Raw genomic sequence first — 17,938 nt, 5'->3', positions numbered from 1 at the left:
ACAGACATAAATAAACTGATAACAGCGTGGTGTGGACCTACATCAAAGGCACCTACTCTTGTTTTTCACTAATTGTGGCTTTGTATGATGACGTCTTGGCTTAGCTGACTTCATTCAAGCAAACGCTCTGGTCTTTTTTCGTGGGTTGTATTACCAGTGATGGCAAGATTACATCCTTAGCACCTTTTACTGAAACAAAGACACCATTCGTGATATCTGGCAATTGTATTGTGTCACGTACTGAAAAGATAGTTGTCATTACCAAACTCATGAAGAGGTCATTTACGGATATGTACAGTTCAAGATACTGTCAGACATTTTATTGTGCAATTGAACTCTTATATAATTCGTTTATTTGTTGGTTGGTTGTTTGTTTGTTTGTTTGTTGGTTGGTTTGTTTGTTAAATTTCATTTAATTCATCTTTAATATTATAATTTCGCGGCATAAACTATCAAACTTTTAAGGGGAAAGTGGCATCTGGAAATATGCATAGTAGGTATCTACAGCTAGCCTGTATACATATAGTTGAAATGTATGAACTCACGGAACAAGTAATTTTAAAAGGCAATGAGATTATCACAAAATGTTTAGTACTGAATAAAACAGTCGCCCAACACGTATAATAAAGACACCAAATGATTACCAAATTATTATTTTCAACCATGCACGGCTAAAGATTTTATTTCACAGGAATATATTGATAAAGTTTTTAAATTGTGTTCCTGTGTAGCCAGTGACAACAGGGTCTACACTGTTTGGTTTTTTTAAAGGAAAAAAAATGAGAAAAAGAGCAATTGTCAGCCAAGTAACCATGGTAACTAGGTTACGTCACTGTCCGTTTTGGGATCTACGGTAATGAAGTGTGACATGGAATGATGTATGTTTTCCTGCGAGATATGTCTTTCCCTACGAATAGGTGGATAACCAGCTTGTAGTCGATCTTCAGCTAGAGCAGGTCCCCATTGTGGCAGTGGTTTTACAGCATTACATATACGCTGAAAGAAATGAACGTAATTGAGTTGAATTACACTGTTAGTCAACCAAAGGTCAGTCAACAAAATCGTCTTTACTTAAACTTGTAACACTGTGACAGTGCGTAGGAGTTTTGTTTGCAATTTGCTTGTCGTGTATGTATGTTTGTTTGTTTGTTTCTATCTGTTTTTTATTCCTTTGCTTTACTTTTATGAAAATATAAGCATGGTCGATGAAGGATCCCCAGTATGAAATTTGTAAGATCTCGATAACTGCATATGTCTATTTATAATACTCTATGATACATGTATGTACATTCTATGTTTATTCTGTTGATATGGGGTATCACCCACAAACTGAATCGATATTTGTCACCATAGGAAATAGCCGAAATCAATGCTAGGCATGGAATCTACACAAAGTCTTATGTGTTTCCTGTTTATTGTAGTCGTGTACTGTCTAACTTCATGTATTTGGTGTAACATGGGTAGTTCTTGTGAAACAAATGCCAAAGTAAAGCAAGGTTCCCTACTCTATGGATTGCTCTAATGACTGATGTGTTGCGGAATCACATGAGGCCGACTTAATTGGTTATGTTTACAATAAATAAGGAATAAAACCTAAAAGCAAACAACCATCAACGGTAAAATCACCAAGTATCTATACAACCGCCGATCGGACCACTATAGAGATGCAACGAAGCTTACGGATACATATACTTTGCACAAATATTTTTATTAAAAGTTGTTGACGCGTTGTTGCATTCTTATTTATTTTAAATACATATAAGTGGTTTTTATCGTTGACCCAATCGTGTATGGACCCCTGTTTAACAATCATATTAAACAATTAAATCTATGCTATTTCATTTTACCTCACTGGCTGAGTTGGCTTTGACTTTGACAATGTGGTAGATGGCATATGCCGGGATGAGGGCAACAGACAATAAGGAGATGATCCAGCCAACAATTTCAGCCCACTTGGGATAGACGTAGTCACCGAGTTGACATGGAGTGTAGGACACCAGACTGAAAACCATGATGAACTGGAAAGAAAAGATAAAGAAAATGTCTTTGATAAATATACGAAGATAATTATCATTCATTCTGAGACTGAAATCATACAGATGTTAATAGCCATAACACTTTGTAAAACTAAAAATACTTCATCGTATCACCATTCTGATATATGGCTCACTGCTGCTGCTGCTGTTGTTGTTGTTGTCCTCATCAAGTTATCACAAGTATCGAAAAAACTTGTAAGAATGACACAACGATCTGAGAATAGTCAGCAATGACATATTAAATGCAGTGTAACAAACTTACTGCTAAGGTTGCAGGTGCCAGGTACTTCCAACATATCCATAGGTAACGATTAGGTTTATAGCCGATCATTGCTTCAATATCGGTACAGAATTTATCAATACCTGAAAAAAAAAATTGAAGTAACAATACAATAGTAGTGGTGTTTTATGTTTCATTTTCTACATATAAATATCCAATTTTTTGGGAATAAAATGTTTTTAGAGAGAAAGTGCAGCAATGTTTGTTTTGTGAAACTGGAAGGTATCAAAGCTTACCGTAGACCCAGGCGATGACAATGCATTCGAGTAATCCAATAAAACACAGGGAAAAACCTGCCGCATACCAATCCAACAACTGTAAGATGTATATACCTCCCTATAAAAGAAGAGTAATTCGTTGTTAGGGTTAGGAGTATGAATAATCTACCTGCCAAAAATTAAATAATTCAAGTTTTAATTTGTAAGTTTCCTCTCTATCATATATAGTATACAACCAATTCTAAACCTAGCTGCGTATGTATACAGAGCAGATGTTTTAAGAAAGGAATTTTGCTAATTTGTTTTCTGTACACTTCCGTCAGATTTTGTAATCTAGTACTGTAAATTTTTTGCGATATGGGCTGGAGGCCTTAAGAAGCAATAAACCATTATTATATAGTATACAACCAAAACAGAAACCTTTAATGGTACAGTTCAAAATTCTTAAATCCCTGGAAAGTATACAATTGTACGCTGATTTGCTCTTATTAAACTACAATGGTGGCAGTGGTAGGATTTGACAGCCATGTGATTTGACAGTGGTGGCAGCGATGGAATGCCGAACTCACAAAATATTGCGAAGTTAAATAATGTATTCAGCCAAAGTTATAAAATGTAACTCTCCCCTAAATTTGTTTTTGAAATATGGTCCTCAACGAGAACTGATTTGCAAAAAGTGACCCCTCCCCGCTCTCGAGCGCTCCCCCTGTAATTACTGAAGGCTCCCGTAGGTAATCTTAAGTACTCACCGCAGTTACCATAGGCAAGCCAAGAAGGAAGAAGGCAAAGCATGTTCCTAAGATAATCCAACTTCTGTTCTTTCTTACTCTTGGACTCAGAAATGCCAATTCATCTGTTATTGCTGTGGTAACGGTTTCCATCATCACAAACTAAAAATCAAAGAAAGCACATTTATTTTATTGTTTGTTTTCTTTGCACTGTATGCCTTTTTGCTATAAGACAAAGATAAAGCATACAGTCTCAGAGACTTTTGTACGCCTCCTTCTTCTCTCTTATCAGGTTGCCATGGTTTCCATACTCTCCGAGTCCAGTCAACATTCTAACGTTTCAAACTTCATTTACGTTTTACACAAAAAGAATCAATTATCCGTGTATTGCATTCGTCTTTGTTCTGTGTATAACGCAATGATTGCCAAATGAAAATATCTTTTCAGAGTTGTTTCATGTAGACTAAGTAACAAATATACACACTGTATATCTCCTTTTTGTGGTGAGTTTATATTTCGAAATGATGCGTTGACTTTTACCTGGCTGTCGAGTCCCAGTGTGAACATCATGATGAAGAACAAAATAGCCCACAGTGCGGACATTGGCAGTCTAGCAACAGCTTCCGGATAGACAATAAAAGCCAGACCAGCTCCTTAATAGAAAAATATACACATACAAAATTTAAATATGTATGAAATGAAAATGAGTAGCATTTAGCCCCGATTACACATGAGTGTACATGTCTTATTATCCCTGAGGCTGGCATGGTGCTTCTATTTCCTACCTCACTTAGCGTAGATTTGCATCGAAGATAAATTAGTAGGTAACCATCCCCACCCTCCCAATGATGGAGTCGTGCACGCTCACACAGCGTTGAACAATTCTTCAGGGCAGTTTTCTGGGAGGGGACAGGAGGCCTCTATATGTCAAGATAATTTCGATGGGGGCGAGGATTTGGGTTCACTACTACTAGGAAAAGACTCCTATATGATGCGCAGTTTGGAGATATGGGTTAATATGTCTGTTGCAGAATGTTGCACATTCAAGTTAAGATGGTTGGATTTGAAGCTTGTTTCTACGTCACAAATCATTGTTAGTTTTCATTCCATTGGGAATTATTTGCTTTATCAACCGTTATGATTCCAGAGATAAATAAATGCATTACACAATCATTTTCCATAACACTATATTTTTGACGTCTTCGGGTTCAACTCATTTGATTTTGCTGCATTTCAAATTGCATACTGTAAATACAAAATAACAAACAAACAAACAAACAAACACCACACACACACTAAGCACACACACACTAAGCACACACACACACACACACACTAAGCATGCACTCAAACTCACACTGATACCGTGACAGACACGTGATTTCTTGTATGACCACAATCCGCATAGTTTTCTTACCTTGATCAACTACTTGGTCGATTGGTAAACCTGCATCGTGTGCCATGAAACCAATGATTGAAAAGATGACAAAGCCAGCAAAGATGCTAGTGGCGCAGTTGGCTGTGGCTACAAACAGTGAGTCACGGTAGCAGTTGTTCTTGAATTTGTTATAACTGCCAAGAGTTGGCAAACCTCCCCATCCAATGCCAAGTGAGTAGAACACTTGAGTAGCAGCATCCTTCCAAACCTAATCGTTGGGGAAATGATTTTAGACCAAAGTCTCCTTTTTTGCTGTAAACTTGACATGATAATCCATGCAAAAGCCATACTGATTGAAGTGGGCAATAAATTGCAAAATACATCAATGTAACTGCGAAGTGAATTGCATATTTTATTACGTGACTTCATACCAGATCTCTTTATGACTCAAGTAGTATTTTTATGATACAACCGACATAAGTAGTTTTGAGGTGTTCCGGGATTATTTGATCATATTGGAATTATCTTCAAATAGTTACAATTCCATAATTAACGTCTTTCGCGTGTCTCATGTACCCACCAGCTAACAGTTTCTTTGTCCATATTTTTTGTTGCTTCTGGCTGGAGTGAGCAGTTTGTTATCTTGCTAAAACCTTTGTTCATAAAATGTTCATAAAACAAACTTCTACAATGTTAAAGTCGATTAAACATGCTCAAAATTCATTACAGTTTTATACATACCCTTGCACTCTTCAGGATCTTCCACTGTGGAGTGATGTAAAATAGAATGCCACTAAGAGATCCTGGTAATGTGACACCACGAACCAGTAAGACAATGAGAACGAAGTATGGGAATGGAGCCGTGAAGTAAACCACCTATATAGGAAAGGAAAATACACCGAGTCAACATTCTTACTCTTTGTCAACACATATGTGATCTTCAGACCGTAGAGGGCGAGCTTCGGACAAACCAGTCCTCGACAAGTCAAGATGTACACACATGTATGTATATTTGTACAAACTCGTGTGAGCAGAGCAACTGTGGACTCGAGATACACACAGATACAGCATTTCTTTACTAGTAGATTGTTAAGTAGAATACTTCGGAATCCATGTGTTTAGTAACTACTAGAGTGAACTTACCTTTCCAGATGATTTGACACCTTTGATGATACACAGGGTTACAATAATCCAAGATAACGCATGGCAAGCAACGAGTTCCCATCTCATTCCGCCTAAGTTGTCAATACCATCTGTCATCTCTAACACATAATTACTGTTAATCAAAAGACAAAATAGGCAATTGAAACTTGTAATTATCATTTCCGAGATTGTTACTACTATCAACATGCGCTGACTTGTCAAATATTTCAATTTATTTGTTTTTACTTGTATTTGTATATGTGTGACTAGAGTTGAAATTATGTTTTCTTTTCCGTAACTTTAATCCAATTACAGAAGAAAATGTCGATAGATAGCATCCATTTTTCCATTTTTCATCGAAGGTAATCAACTGCGTTCCAATCCAGGTGTTGTATAACTGCTATCAGAATGCAACCGGGTTATGCCGTCACTCGGTCATGCTTAACACTTTTATCAAGGTTTTTATGTGAAGCATTTAAACAAAAGAGCGATGAGTCCAACTTACGTCCAGAATTCTTCACTTGGTCGGGTCATGGTTTTGTTCAGTAGTGAACAATTGTAAGTCATAGCGGTTTCGTTTGCCGTGGGGTCGTAAAAACCAGTCATGTTCAACACTGCATCGACGACGGAAGGTGCCGCAATCATCGTCTGATTTGGACCACAAGTCTCGTTCATAATCATAGATACGCCGTAGTCAACGCAGTGTTTGGTGTTCCAGAGGTTATCACAGCTTTGCCACGGTACACCAGGTAACGCTGTCAGAGCTGCAAACGTGTAGAAGTTCGTCCAGGCCAAGATGACGACATAGTATAAACCAACTAGCGCAGATATGTTCGCCATGGCAAATCCAATTCCTGTAACATATTGAACGATACATTGTATTCGAAAGACTTCAAATCATAGTGGCATTTATACTGAATTATCATCGACCATTACTTAGTAATTTATGAATCATGTATCTGATACTATAAGGAGCGGATTGAGAGGAATAAGCAGCGATGAACATAAGTATGAAAGGATTATACTTTTGAATTGAGTGCCCATCTAATTACTGTCAGTGTAAAGATTTACATACTCATGTCGGTTGTAACGTCCCTGAGGAAGGATGCTTTGCACCGAAGTCTTGCAATGTGTACGCACATTTTCTGTCGTAATTGCTGAAATTAAAGCCAACGTTTGTGAATTTCAAACTTTTGTGAAATGCAAAGTACTGAGTATGTAAAAATTGTGAATGGATGACCGGATAGACAAAAATCAAATGAGTAAATACAGTGTGTAAACTTTTATTATCAGAGTACGAGGTGTTTTACCTTTGAATAAAGGGGAGCACCCCCATATACTGATGCATCCTTGACTGGCAAACTGTCCAAGTGCGGACTCCATGAAGAACAGAGGGAATCCAGCAATTATCAAATTAATGAAATAAGGAATCAAGAAAGCCCCTGTAAAAAATAAAAGAACGGTGACTGTTAAAATGATGTCCTGGTGTATTATAAACTTTTATTTTAATGTTGATTATATACAATAAAGATTTTTAAAAAGACAACTTTAGTAACATATATTTTATGTCGTGTATTAATAATTGATTAAGTAAGGAATACATTAATAATGTTTTTTTTTCTTTCTTTCTTTTTACGCCCGCTCTATATGAGAATTTTTAAGATTGGGTAATGAAAGGTTGACGGTTAAGTTAATGCTCAGTTGACATAAAGTTCTCGCAAGCCAGAGCAAAATCCCTTATCTGTTTAGTGCGTAAACATGTTTTGATATCATGTAATACAACATATTTAGCATGTAGACTTGAATTGGTCTAGTCGTTTGACAGTTCTTACCTCCACCGTTTACGAAGCACAGGTAAGGAAACCTCCAAATATTTCCAAGTCCCACGGCAAAGCCAAGAGAAGATAGGATATATGCAAATTTGCTACCCCATGTTTCTCTTCTGATGGAATCGGCACTGTCGCTGGAGTACGTATTACTCGGCACCTCGTCCACGGTTACTATGTGAGCATTGTCTTCGACTTCCTGAGAAAAGAAAATAATAATGAAATTAGAAATAATATTGATTGAAAATGAGGCAATGTGAATTCAGATGACGGAACTGCACAGATCAACGTGTTAAGTCTCCTCAACGTACATTGAATGATATACTTTAAAATTGTTATTCTAAAACATGGGATTCAATGTGTTATGTAAAAAATATATAACATTTCATTTCTTCGAAAGCTCTCGTCTATATTCCTTCAAGAAAGGGACTTGATATGATATTTTGCGTCGCGTGCTTACAAATAACAAAACAATTTATCGAATCAATGATCAATAACGTGTCCTTTATGTATGTGTCTGTTTAGTGGGATGAACACTCCATATTTTCAAATTACCGTCTTGAGCCGCTGGTTATAATGTCTGCAATTTGTACGAATTAAATAAAGAATGCTATATAACATTAAACATTCACTTTTTAAGGAAAATAACACTGGCCAAGCTGGCCTTGTCAAAAAAGGAATTGTGAACATTATTGTATCATTACCTTATCTCTGATATCAACAACACCTGGAATTTCTGGCGTTTTCGATTCACTGAGAGTCGTCGACATTATGTCTTGCATCCACGAAAATACTTTATGAAAGTCATATTAATATTTTCGAGCGACTTGAAGCACAGCAAAAACGGAGCACAGTGTAAACACATATTGTGAAGTACACAAGTGTACATCTTGCTGCAGAATGACTTGCGTGCTGTATCATGAATCGAAAATTGTAGTATTCTTACGTCATCAGGATCATACTATTTTGAAGAGGGGTTAGGTAAAATAACTAGTCCTCGTGGAACTTTTTAGATCTATTTCACAATACCTAATACCTAGAGAAATGGTTTTCGTAATATGTTTGCAAGAATATGACATTTTCAGATTTCAGAAATAAATCACCGTTTTTTTAAATAAAATAGAATATGATATACGAATGTATTCGTACTTGACATTGACTCCCCCATTCAAGCAAGTGGTAGTGCGCGCATTCGAGAATAATATCGCGTCGCGCGTCGTGCGTGTCATCCGTGAATCGTGTAGACGCAAGATCACACAGCACAACGCGAGAATAGAACTTAAGTTTGTGGTCGAGATACTGGAGCTCGGAGTCACAGACCATGTACAGATCACTGAAGCAACATCTATTATCCCCGTACTCTTATTTTGAAGCGTAGGAACTCTGTAGACACACGTATACAACGTTTTATATAAAATTTATTTTACTCAGTGTTGTCTGCTATATTTCCTGTTATCTCGTTTCTATTCACTTTAAACAACGTATTTTAGTTTAGTTCTAGTTTATGACTGTCTTTGAACAATTATTTTCAAGAATGACTTCTTAATAATATCTATTTTAAATACATTTTTTGTATCTGCCAAGACAGGGTCACAAATGATGACGTCACAAAAGGTATAGCGTTCGCATAATTACCCTTGCAGGAAATCTGCAAAATGGCCTGTGACGGCAGTAACGCATCTGTACGAGATTTCAATGTTGAGTAGGTTACTGAGATGCTATTTCACATCCCAAATACTACGTAAGATGGTAACAATACAGGTGTACTAAAGGTAGGTACAAGTCCAACTGGACTTTCTCTTTATTTAAAACGGATACATTGTCCACTATCGTTTGTTGCCATAGTAACTAAACACTGTCACCAAAATCCTGCACCTAGCACTAGTATTACACTAGCGAGATGTGTATGACAAAAATCAATTGTATCAAACTATAGGTGTACACCAACTCCTTCAGGCTATGACGTGGTACTTCGTATACATATAATAAAGACGTACATACCCATCCCTCTTCAATACATGGCCCACAATTTGTACTTCTAGCCACGCTATTATCATCTAAAGAATATCCCGCAATCTTCACACAAAACGGTTGATCTCATTACCAATTGAGACGAACCCCCCTGATGTGATGACCAGCCAATTTGTGAACAGCAATGCATTCTTTCAGTGCATGTCACGATGTTATTTACTGTATTATTTGGGTGAATGCCCTGAATAGAAAAGTACACCAATTCTAGAAAGAGGGAAACGTCCTTGATGATAAGGAACCATACTAGAGACATTATAATAGTGCACAATAAAGGTATTACTTACCTAAATTGACCGATTTCTAACAATTGTAAACACTATTTTTATTGTTATCTGGATTAACTGTAGTACAAATGAACAAAGATAGCGTTTAACACTTGAAGTACGTAACGACGAGTCTACATGTATATATAAACAACTCCAATTGCGACGCACGTAGGAACAGTTTGTCTGCAAGTTTGTCTATAAGTTCGGTTCTTTAATTATTGTATAAACGTAAGGTGCTGTCTAGAAAGAAGAGAACTTGGTGGAACGCGTAATTATCAATACCTAGTACAGCCCACTGATTTATGGACGACGAGCTTTACTCCAGTCAAGGTGTACATGTGTAGTGTAGTGTTCGCCATCGGAACAAGTAATTTTTTGGGAAAGTATCAGCATCAAGGCCGATTTGATGCTATGCGGTTAGGATTACTCTGTGAACAACCATGGCCACCACAATGTTCATTGGATCCATTTTAGTGGTGATGTGTTATACTGTTTCTCAAATACACTGTTTCACCAGTGTTACAGCCAGCTTTAATATCAGCTACATAGATTCTAATGGACATGTAATAAATTCGGAGGAACTTATCACGGTTACTGGTCAGTTTGGTACCGGCACAGTTCAACCAGTTGACGGACTTCTAATTTTGTCAGACCCACATGACAGCTGTAGTACCCTAGGTAATAAGGTCAACTCAACTTGGATAGCATTTGTCATTCGTGGAGAATGTCCATTTACTGACAAAGTCACTTACGTCACCGAGTGTGGTGCATCGGCGATGTTACTTCAAAACGACGTTGCCTATCAATCTCTATTTACCATGGACTATACTGGTAAGTACAGAACGTTGTATATAATTATCATATATGGTGATTGGTGTAATAGTAAACCCATGAATGTTGCCAGTTGTATAATATTGCCGAACAAGTTCAATAGGCAAACAATCTAATTTGTACGTAGACACGCATTTGATACAAATATGGTTTTACAGCAAATTAAGACTACCTAATTTTTTTCCAGGAGTTTGTAATTTAAAAGTAAACTGTGTATGCTTAGTCATGCTTCTGTAACTGTGGAATGACTCCATGGTTTTAGCTGATGACACAAAGTCGGGGGAAAAAACAAGTCCTTTAAATTTACTATAAGGCATGTCTTATCCACTTCTGAGTGTAGAGTATGAGACAAAATAGAACATTTATATACATTTATGGGTATTTCAAGCTGAAAATATTCGTTTGCGTTAGTCGCATGCAAAACCTCGGATTGTGTTCCCGAAGATGCAGCTAGGCTACGCCCTCACAGTCATCAAATGCACTAAACCAGTTTGTTTCTATATTCTAGAAAATTGAACGTTTGGAAAAGGGATTAACTCAACAGTATAACACTCACTTTGTGTTTTTTGTAAGCCTCGAAGTCATAGTAGATATGTGTTGGTTTCAATTTCAAAACTTTAAATTCGTTTGGACTAGCTATCTATTGTGTTAGCTACACATCAAATATTCTCAATTCCGAAAGCATTTGATTCTTAATTACTTAACTTTTCACGTTATAAATAATACGATATAATTCAGAATGATATAAAAAGGAAGCATTTATACTCTAACATCGGGCTTTACAAATTGCGCCCGCCGCGCGCGGTCTAGTGGGGTAATAATTGTTATATATAGCGCCCCCAACGGTAGAAAAGTACATACCCACTGTTTTTTATATTTATGCGTAGGTCCTTTTTATCGAAAGCTCGTCATTAGAAATGGAATCCAGACTGCAAATAACTGAAATATTCAACTTAAATATTGTCGACTAAACCGTTTTCATCGCAATTTTCCAAGGAGCAGTGATTCGCTTTACATAACTTAAAAGACTAGTCATGTACCTGTACTTATTGATTTATGTGTCACGTTCTCTTCTGTGAAAGACAGCGTCAATAACTGTATGTAGAGCTGACATAGACCAAATGGTTATATACGCTATCAAGTCCATCAAGGTTACCTTGAAATAAGTGTGCATCACTGATCACAGCTTTGTCTTTGTTTTTCTGTTTATTTATGTGTTAGTTGTTGTGCTTTAATCTGTAAATACATATGTAAATACTTTGATATCGAAGGTTACACGTTTCACTTTCACACATGGCATGCCGTCACAGGACGTTTTGGTAACATTGAACAATATCTAGACGTTGGTCGTTGATGCGCTCTAACAGTCTCGTAAGTACAGGTTCAGATCGGACAACAACTATGCGAACACAGTATACTCATAGTGCGAAGTCAGTGGAGCATATCTCCTCACAACATACATCTGTGTTACCGCAACACAACACAGTGAACCCTATATTGGCGAATAAATCACATGACTTCAATCTGTTCATTCGTGACGGAATTGCTATTAACAGAATTCAAAGTATGTTGACTGTACAAAAATCCTCTATTTATGAAAGCACCTTACAAGCCCAATCTCTTGTGAAAAAGCAATACACGAATTAAAGTTCGACGACACAGTGCGGTCGCTATTTTAACATTTTCACATTCCTGTTTCATGATTTAATTACTATTTTCTATCAGTCTATCCGTGTTGGAACGTACTTATATCATTTTACATACACACTAATTGACTGTATGATGTATTACACTAGGGCATAGGTGGAGTTCAGTGAGACGTTGGGTTACTGAAGGAGTTTGGCATCAGTGTAGATGACATGATGGACTCATAATAAAGTTCTTAAATGTAATTTCCGTTTTCGATTGCTAACTTTTAGACATATCTATTACTTGACGGGGAGAAAACAAAGTGATTAGATCGGGAGTTTGTTGTTTCATACTCACCTGTTTGTTTTAATCGTACGTGTACGTGCTTTTACATTTCTTGGTGAAATCGATGATGACGACTATAGCAACGACGACGACAACGTTGTTGTTGTTGTTGTTGTTGTTGTTGTTGTTGTTGTTGCTGCAGCTGGTGGTGGTGGCGGCGGTGGTGGTGGTGATGGTGGTGGTGGTGGTGGTGGTGGTGATGGTGGTGGTGGTGGTGGTGGTGGTGGTGGTGGTGGTGGTGGTGGTGGTGTGTTGATCGTCGTTAAAAGATTGAGTCACAATTATTGATAGTTATTGCACTAAGGAACCCTGCCTAGGTGTATTGATTGATCAAATACATCATACGGTCGGTCGTTAATCCATCCATCCAGCCCTACCCATTCATTCATTCATTCGTTCGTTCGTTCGTTCGTTCATTTATTTATTCATTCATTCATTCATTCATTCATTCGTTCGTTCATTCATCCATTTATTTATTCATTCATGCAATTATTCATTCATTCATTCATTCATTCATTCATTCATTCATTCATTCATTCATTCATTCATTCATTCACTAGCCTGCTAGCTACCTAGCTCTCACAGCGTCAACATATTTTTAGAATGATATTATGTAAACTATTTAAATCCTGTGTGATACGACATGTGCCCACATTTAAAGATAACTTATTTGGGTTAATTTCTTTGGTGTTATTTCAGGTACTTTGCCAGCCGTAATGATATCATACGAAGACGGCCAATACATTAGATCAAAGGCAGAGGAACATCAATATGTTTGGTTGGAAATACGAGTCGGTCACGTGATTAAGTCATCCGCGGACAGACTAGAAACACAACAAAGACATTACATATTATTCATCTTCTGCATGGTATACGTACATGGAGTGGTTAAAAGTACTCGTTAGCATATGAATTCAACGTAAGACTGACTTACGATAAAAGACAGCGATGCAAATCGTGTAAATATTTGATAAACGTACAGCATGTACCCTGGGCATGTATAAACTATTATACAGTGTTGACCCCAAATCGTCCTCTCCTTCCATAACACAATGATCAATTTCTCCACAAATCACTCACGTTATGAAGTCGTTCTTACATTTACCATTTTTTCTACCTACATTGTATAAAGTTGTTGGAGATATAGGTCTCTTCATTATTCTTGATCGTCGTTAGTTTGTGATGTTATGTCATGACCAATATTATGAACTTAGATCTAATAAAAAAATATGTATATGCGATAACGCAACCAGCCTCCGACCCTAAACATTTTTTTTAGATTTAATTCAAAAAGATAAGAAATTCTTTGTCTTCTTGACCTTCATGTACGTCTGTTTTCTTTCCCCAGCGATGTCTGCACACATTTCATCAAACTACCAGGTGTATTCTGACCGACATTTTGTTTGTTTTTAGGTCGAAGCAAAAATAAAAACAATTAAAGAGATACTGACAGGATGACTACATGGATGGACGGACGGAGGGAGGGAGGGAGGGGAGGACAGACAGACAGACAGACAGACAGACAGACAGACAGACAGACAGACAGACAGACAGACAGACAGACAGACATGCAGACAGACAGACAGACAGACAGACAGACAGACAGACAGACAGACAGACAGACAGACAGACAGACAGACATAAAGGAAGGAAGAAGAAGGAAGGAATAAAAAGGAAGAAGGAAGGGATAGTTTATCTTTTACTCATTACCGGCATGTCAACATCTTTTAATACTCGTCTTCCCTGACAACTATGAATGCGAAATTCGCATGGAATCTCTCACAGGAACTTCATTAAAAACTCAGAAAATGACAGTTCTTTTTTGGAGGTCAGACTATTGACGTCATTCCAGACATGGTATCGCGGAGGGAAAACATTTTATCAGCAGTCGTTAATCCATTTGCAAGCTATTACTTTGAACTTAAAGTGAACTATATCCTGAGATTAATGTAGTGTGGTATAATTATAGACATTTGATATCAATTATGTATGAAACCATCAAAGAGCAGAATAGAAGTCTAGCTGCCTAATCGGTTGGCTTAAAAGACACCACGGCCATTCTTATCTGTACAATTAGGGGAAGATATAGATAACATTAATCATGAAATTATGACAACATAGTTATTCAAGGACAGTGACAATTAATCAATTCTCCTCGACAAATTTCCCATTTATAAATGTTAAAGAATAAACTAATTGATAGAAGAAGTGATTACTGTAGAGTCACATTTCGTGATATTTAAAATTCAACAACGTTATCAAATCACTTACTAATAGGTTTGCCTGGGATCGGAGTCTGTTGCTACAAATTTGCCGGACATGCACTAGTGATTATTAAATTTGTTTCAATAAGTAGAATAAGATACATAAAACAAGCGTAATGCAGAAAAAATGTTGAGACCTGGACTGTGCCCATTTAATTAGATATCTTGGTACTTACAATACAATGCCATTCATTTCTGGTTTAATTAGATGTCTTAGTACTTACAGTACATTGCCATTCATTTCTAGTTTAATTAGATGTCTTAGTACTTACAGTACAATGCCATTCATTTCTAGTTTAATTAGATGTCTTAGTACTTACAGTACAATGCCATTCACTTCTAGTTTAATTAGATGTCTTAGTACTTACAGTACAATGCCATTCATTTCTAGTTTAATTAGATGTCTTAGTACTTACAGTACATTGCCATTCATTTCTAGTTTAATTAGATGTCTTAGTACTTACAGTACAATGCCATTCATTTCTGGTTTAATTAGATGTCTTAGTACTTACAGTACATTGCCATTCATTTCTAGTTTAATTAGATGTCTTAGTACTTACAGTACATTGCCAATCATTTCTAGTTTAATTAGATGTCTTAGTACTTACAGTACAATGCCAATCACTTCTAGTTTAATTAGATGTCTTAGTACTTACAGTACAATGCCATTCATTTCTAGTTTAATTAGATGTCTTAGTACTTACAATACAATGCCATTCATTTCTAGTTTAATTAGATGTCTTAGTACTTACAGTACAATGCCATTCATTTCTAGTTTAATTAGATGTCTTAGTACTTACAGTACAGTGCCATTCATTTCTAGTTTAATTAGATGTCTTAGTACTTACAGTACAATGCCATTCATTTCTAGTTTAATTAGATGTCTTAGAACTTACAGTACAATGCCATTCATTTCTAGTTTAATTAGATGTCTTAGTACTTACAGTACATTGCCATTCATTTCTAGTTTAATTAGATGTCTTAGTACTTACAGTACAATGCCATTCATTTCTAGTTTAATTAGATGTCTTAGTACTTACAGTACAATGCCAATCACTTCTAGTTTAATTAGATGTCTTAGTACTTACAGTACAATGCCATTCATTTCTAGTTTAATTAGATGTCTTAGAACGTACAGTACAGTGCCAGTCATTTCTAGTTTAATTAGATGTCTTAGTACTTACAGTACAATGCCATTCATTTCTGGTTTAATTAGATGTCTTAGTACTTACAGTACAATGCCATTCATTTCTAGTTTAATTCGATGTCTTAGTACTTACAGTACAATGCCAATCATTTCTGGTTTAATTAGATGTCTTAGTACTTACAGTACAATGCCATTCATTTCTGGTTTAATTAGATGTCTTAGTACTTACAGTACAATGCCATTCATTTCTAGTTTAATTAGATGTCTTAGTACTTACAGTACAGTGCCATTCATTTCTAGTTTAATTAGATGTCTTAGAACGTACAGTACAGTGCCATTCATTTCTAGTTTAATTAGATGTCTTAGAACTTACAGTACAATGCCATTCATTTCTAGTTTAATTAGATGTCTTAGAACGTACAGTACAGTGCCATTCATTTCTAGTTTAATTAGATGTCTTAGTACTTACAGTACAATGCCATTCATTTCTAGTTTAATTAGATGTCTTAGTACTTACAGTACAATGCCATTCACTTCTAGTTTAATTAGATGTCTTAGTACTTACAGTACAATGCCATTCATTTCTAGTTTAATTAGATGTCTTAGTACTTACAGTACATTGCCATTCATTTCTAGTTTAATTAGATGTCTTAGTACTTACAGTACAATGCCATTCATTTCTGGTTTAATTAGATGTCTTAGTACTTACAGTACATTGCCATTCATTTCTAGTTTAATTAGATGTCTTAGTACTTACAGTACATTGCCAATCATTTCTAGTTTAATTAGATGTCTTAGTACTTACAGTACAATGCCAATCACTTCTAGTTTAATTAGATGTCTTAGTACTTACAGTACAATGCCATTCATTTCTAGTTTAATTAGATGTCTTAGTACTTACAATACAATGCCATTCATTTCTAGTTTAATTAGATGTCTTAGTACTTACAGTACAATGCCATTCATTTCTAGTTTAATTAGATGTCTTAGTACTTACAGTACAGTGCCATTCATTTCTAGTTTAATTAGATGTCTTAGTACTTACAGTACAATGCCATTCATTTCTAGTTTAATTAGATGTCTTAGAACTTACAGTACAATGCCATTCATTTCTAGTTTAATTAGATGTCTTAGTACTTACAGTACATTGCCATTCATTTCTAGTTTAATTAGATGTCTTAGTACTTACAGTACAATGCCATTCATTTCTAGTTTAATTAGATGTCTTAGTACTTACAGTACAATGCCAATCACTTCTAGTTTAATTAGATGTCTTAGTACTTACAGTACAATGCCATTCATTTCTAGTTTAATTAGATGTCTTAGAACGTACAGTACAGTGCCAGTCATTTCTAGTTTAATTAGATGTCTTAGTACTTACAGTACAATGCCATTCATTTCTGGTTTAATTAGATGTCTTAGTACTTACAGTACAATGCCATTCATTTCTAGTTTAATTCGATGTCTTAGTACTTACAGTACAATGCCAATCATTTCTGGTTTAATTAGATGTCTTAGTACTTACAGTACAATGCCATTCATTTCTGGTTTAATTAGATGTCTTAGTACTTACAGTACAATGCCATTCATTTCTAGTTTAATTAGATGTCTTAGTACTTACAGTACAGTGCCATTCATTTCTAGTTTAATTAGATGTCTTAGAACGTACAGTACAGTGCCATTCATTTCTAGTTTAATTAGATGTCTTAGAACTTACAGTACAATGCCATTCATTTCTAGTTTAATTAGATGTCTTAGAACGTACAGTACAGTGCCATTCATTTCTAGTTTAATTAGATGTCTTAGTACTTACAGT

General features: G+C 36.0%; 2 protein-coding genes across 2 annotated transcripts; one reads left to right on the top strand and one right to left on the bottom strand.

Moving 5' to 3' along the window:
- Window positions 1-819: 819 nt before the first annotated feature.
- Window positions 820-8,379, bottom strand: LOC144439329 (sodium- and chloride-dependent glycine transporter 1-like). Its single transcript, XM_078128610.1, has 13 exons — window positions 8,314-8,379; window positions 7,616-7,808; window positions 7,094-7,225; window positions 6,289-6,637; window positions 5,784-5,916; window positions 5,382-5,516; window positions 4,680-4,908; window positions 3,803-3,915; window positions 3,284-3,424; window positions 2,553-2,652; window positions 2,299-2,399; window positions 1,848-2,018; window positions 820-996 (listed from the first exon to the last, which is right to left on the bottom strand). Exons 1-13 carry the CDS (start codon window positions 8,377-8,379, stop codon window positions 820-822), a joined length of 2,040 nt encoding a protein of 679 aa, XP_077984736.1.
- An 885-nt stretch (window positions 8,380-9,264) lies between these two features.
- On the top strand, window positions 9,265-13,616 carry LOC144439328 (RING finger protein 148-like). Its single transcript, XM_078128609.1, has 3 exons — window positions 9,265-9,311; window positions 10,424-10,737; window positions 13,411-13,616. The coding sequence occupies exons 1-3, from the start codon at window positions 9,265-9,267 to the stop codon at window positions 13,614-13,616; spliced, it is 567 nt and encodes a 188-aa protein (XP_077984735.1).
- The last annotated feature ends 4,322 nt before the right edge of the window (window positions 13,617-17,938 follow it).

This window comes from Glandiceps talaboti, chromosome 8 (assembly GCF_964340395.1).
Source record: "Glandiceps talaboti chromosome 8, keGlaTala1.1, whole genome shotgun sequence".
In the NCBI taxonomy this organism is placed as follows: domain Eukaryota; kingdom Metazoa; phylum Hemichordata; class Enteropneusta; family Spengelidae; genus Glandiceps; species Glandiceps talaboti.
This window is presented reverse-complemented; position numbering and strand designations above follow the sequence as displayed.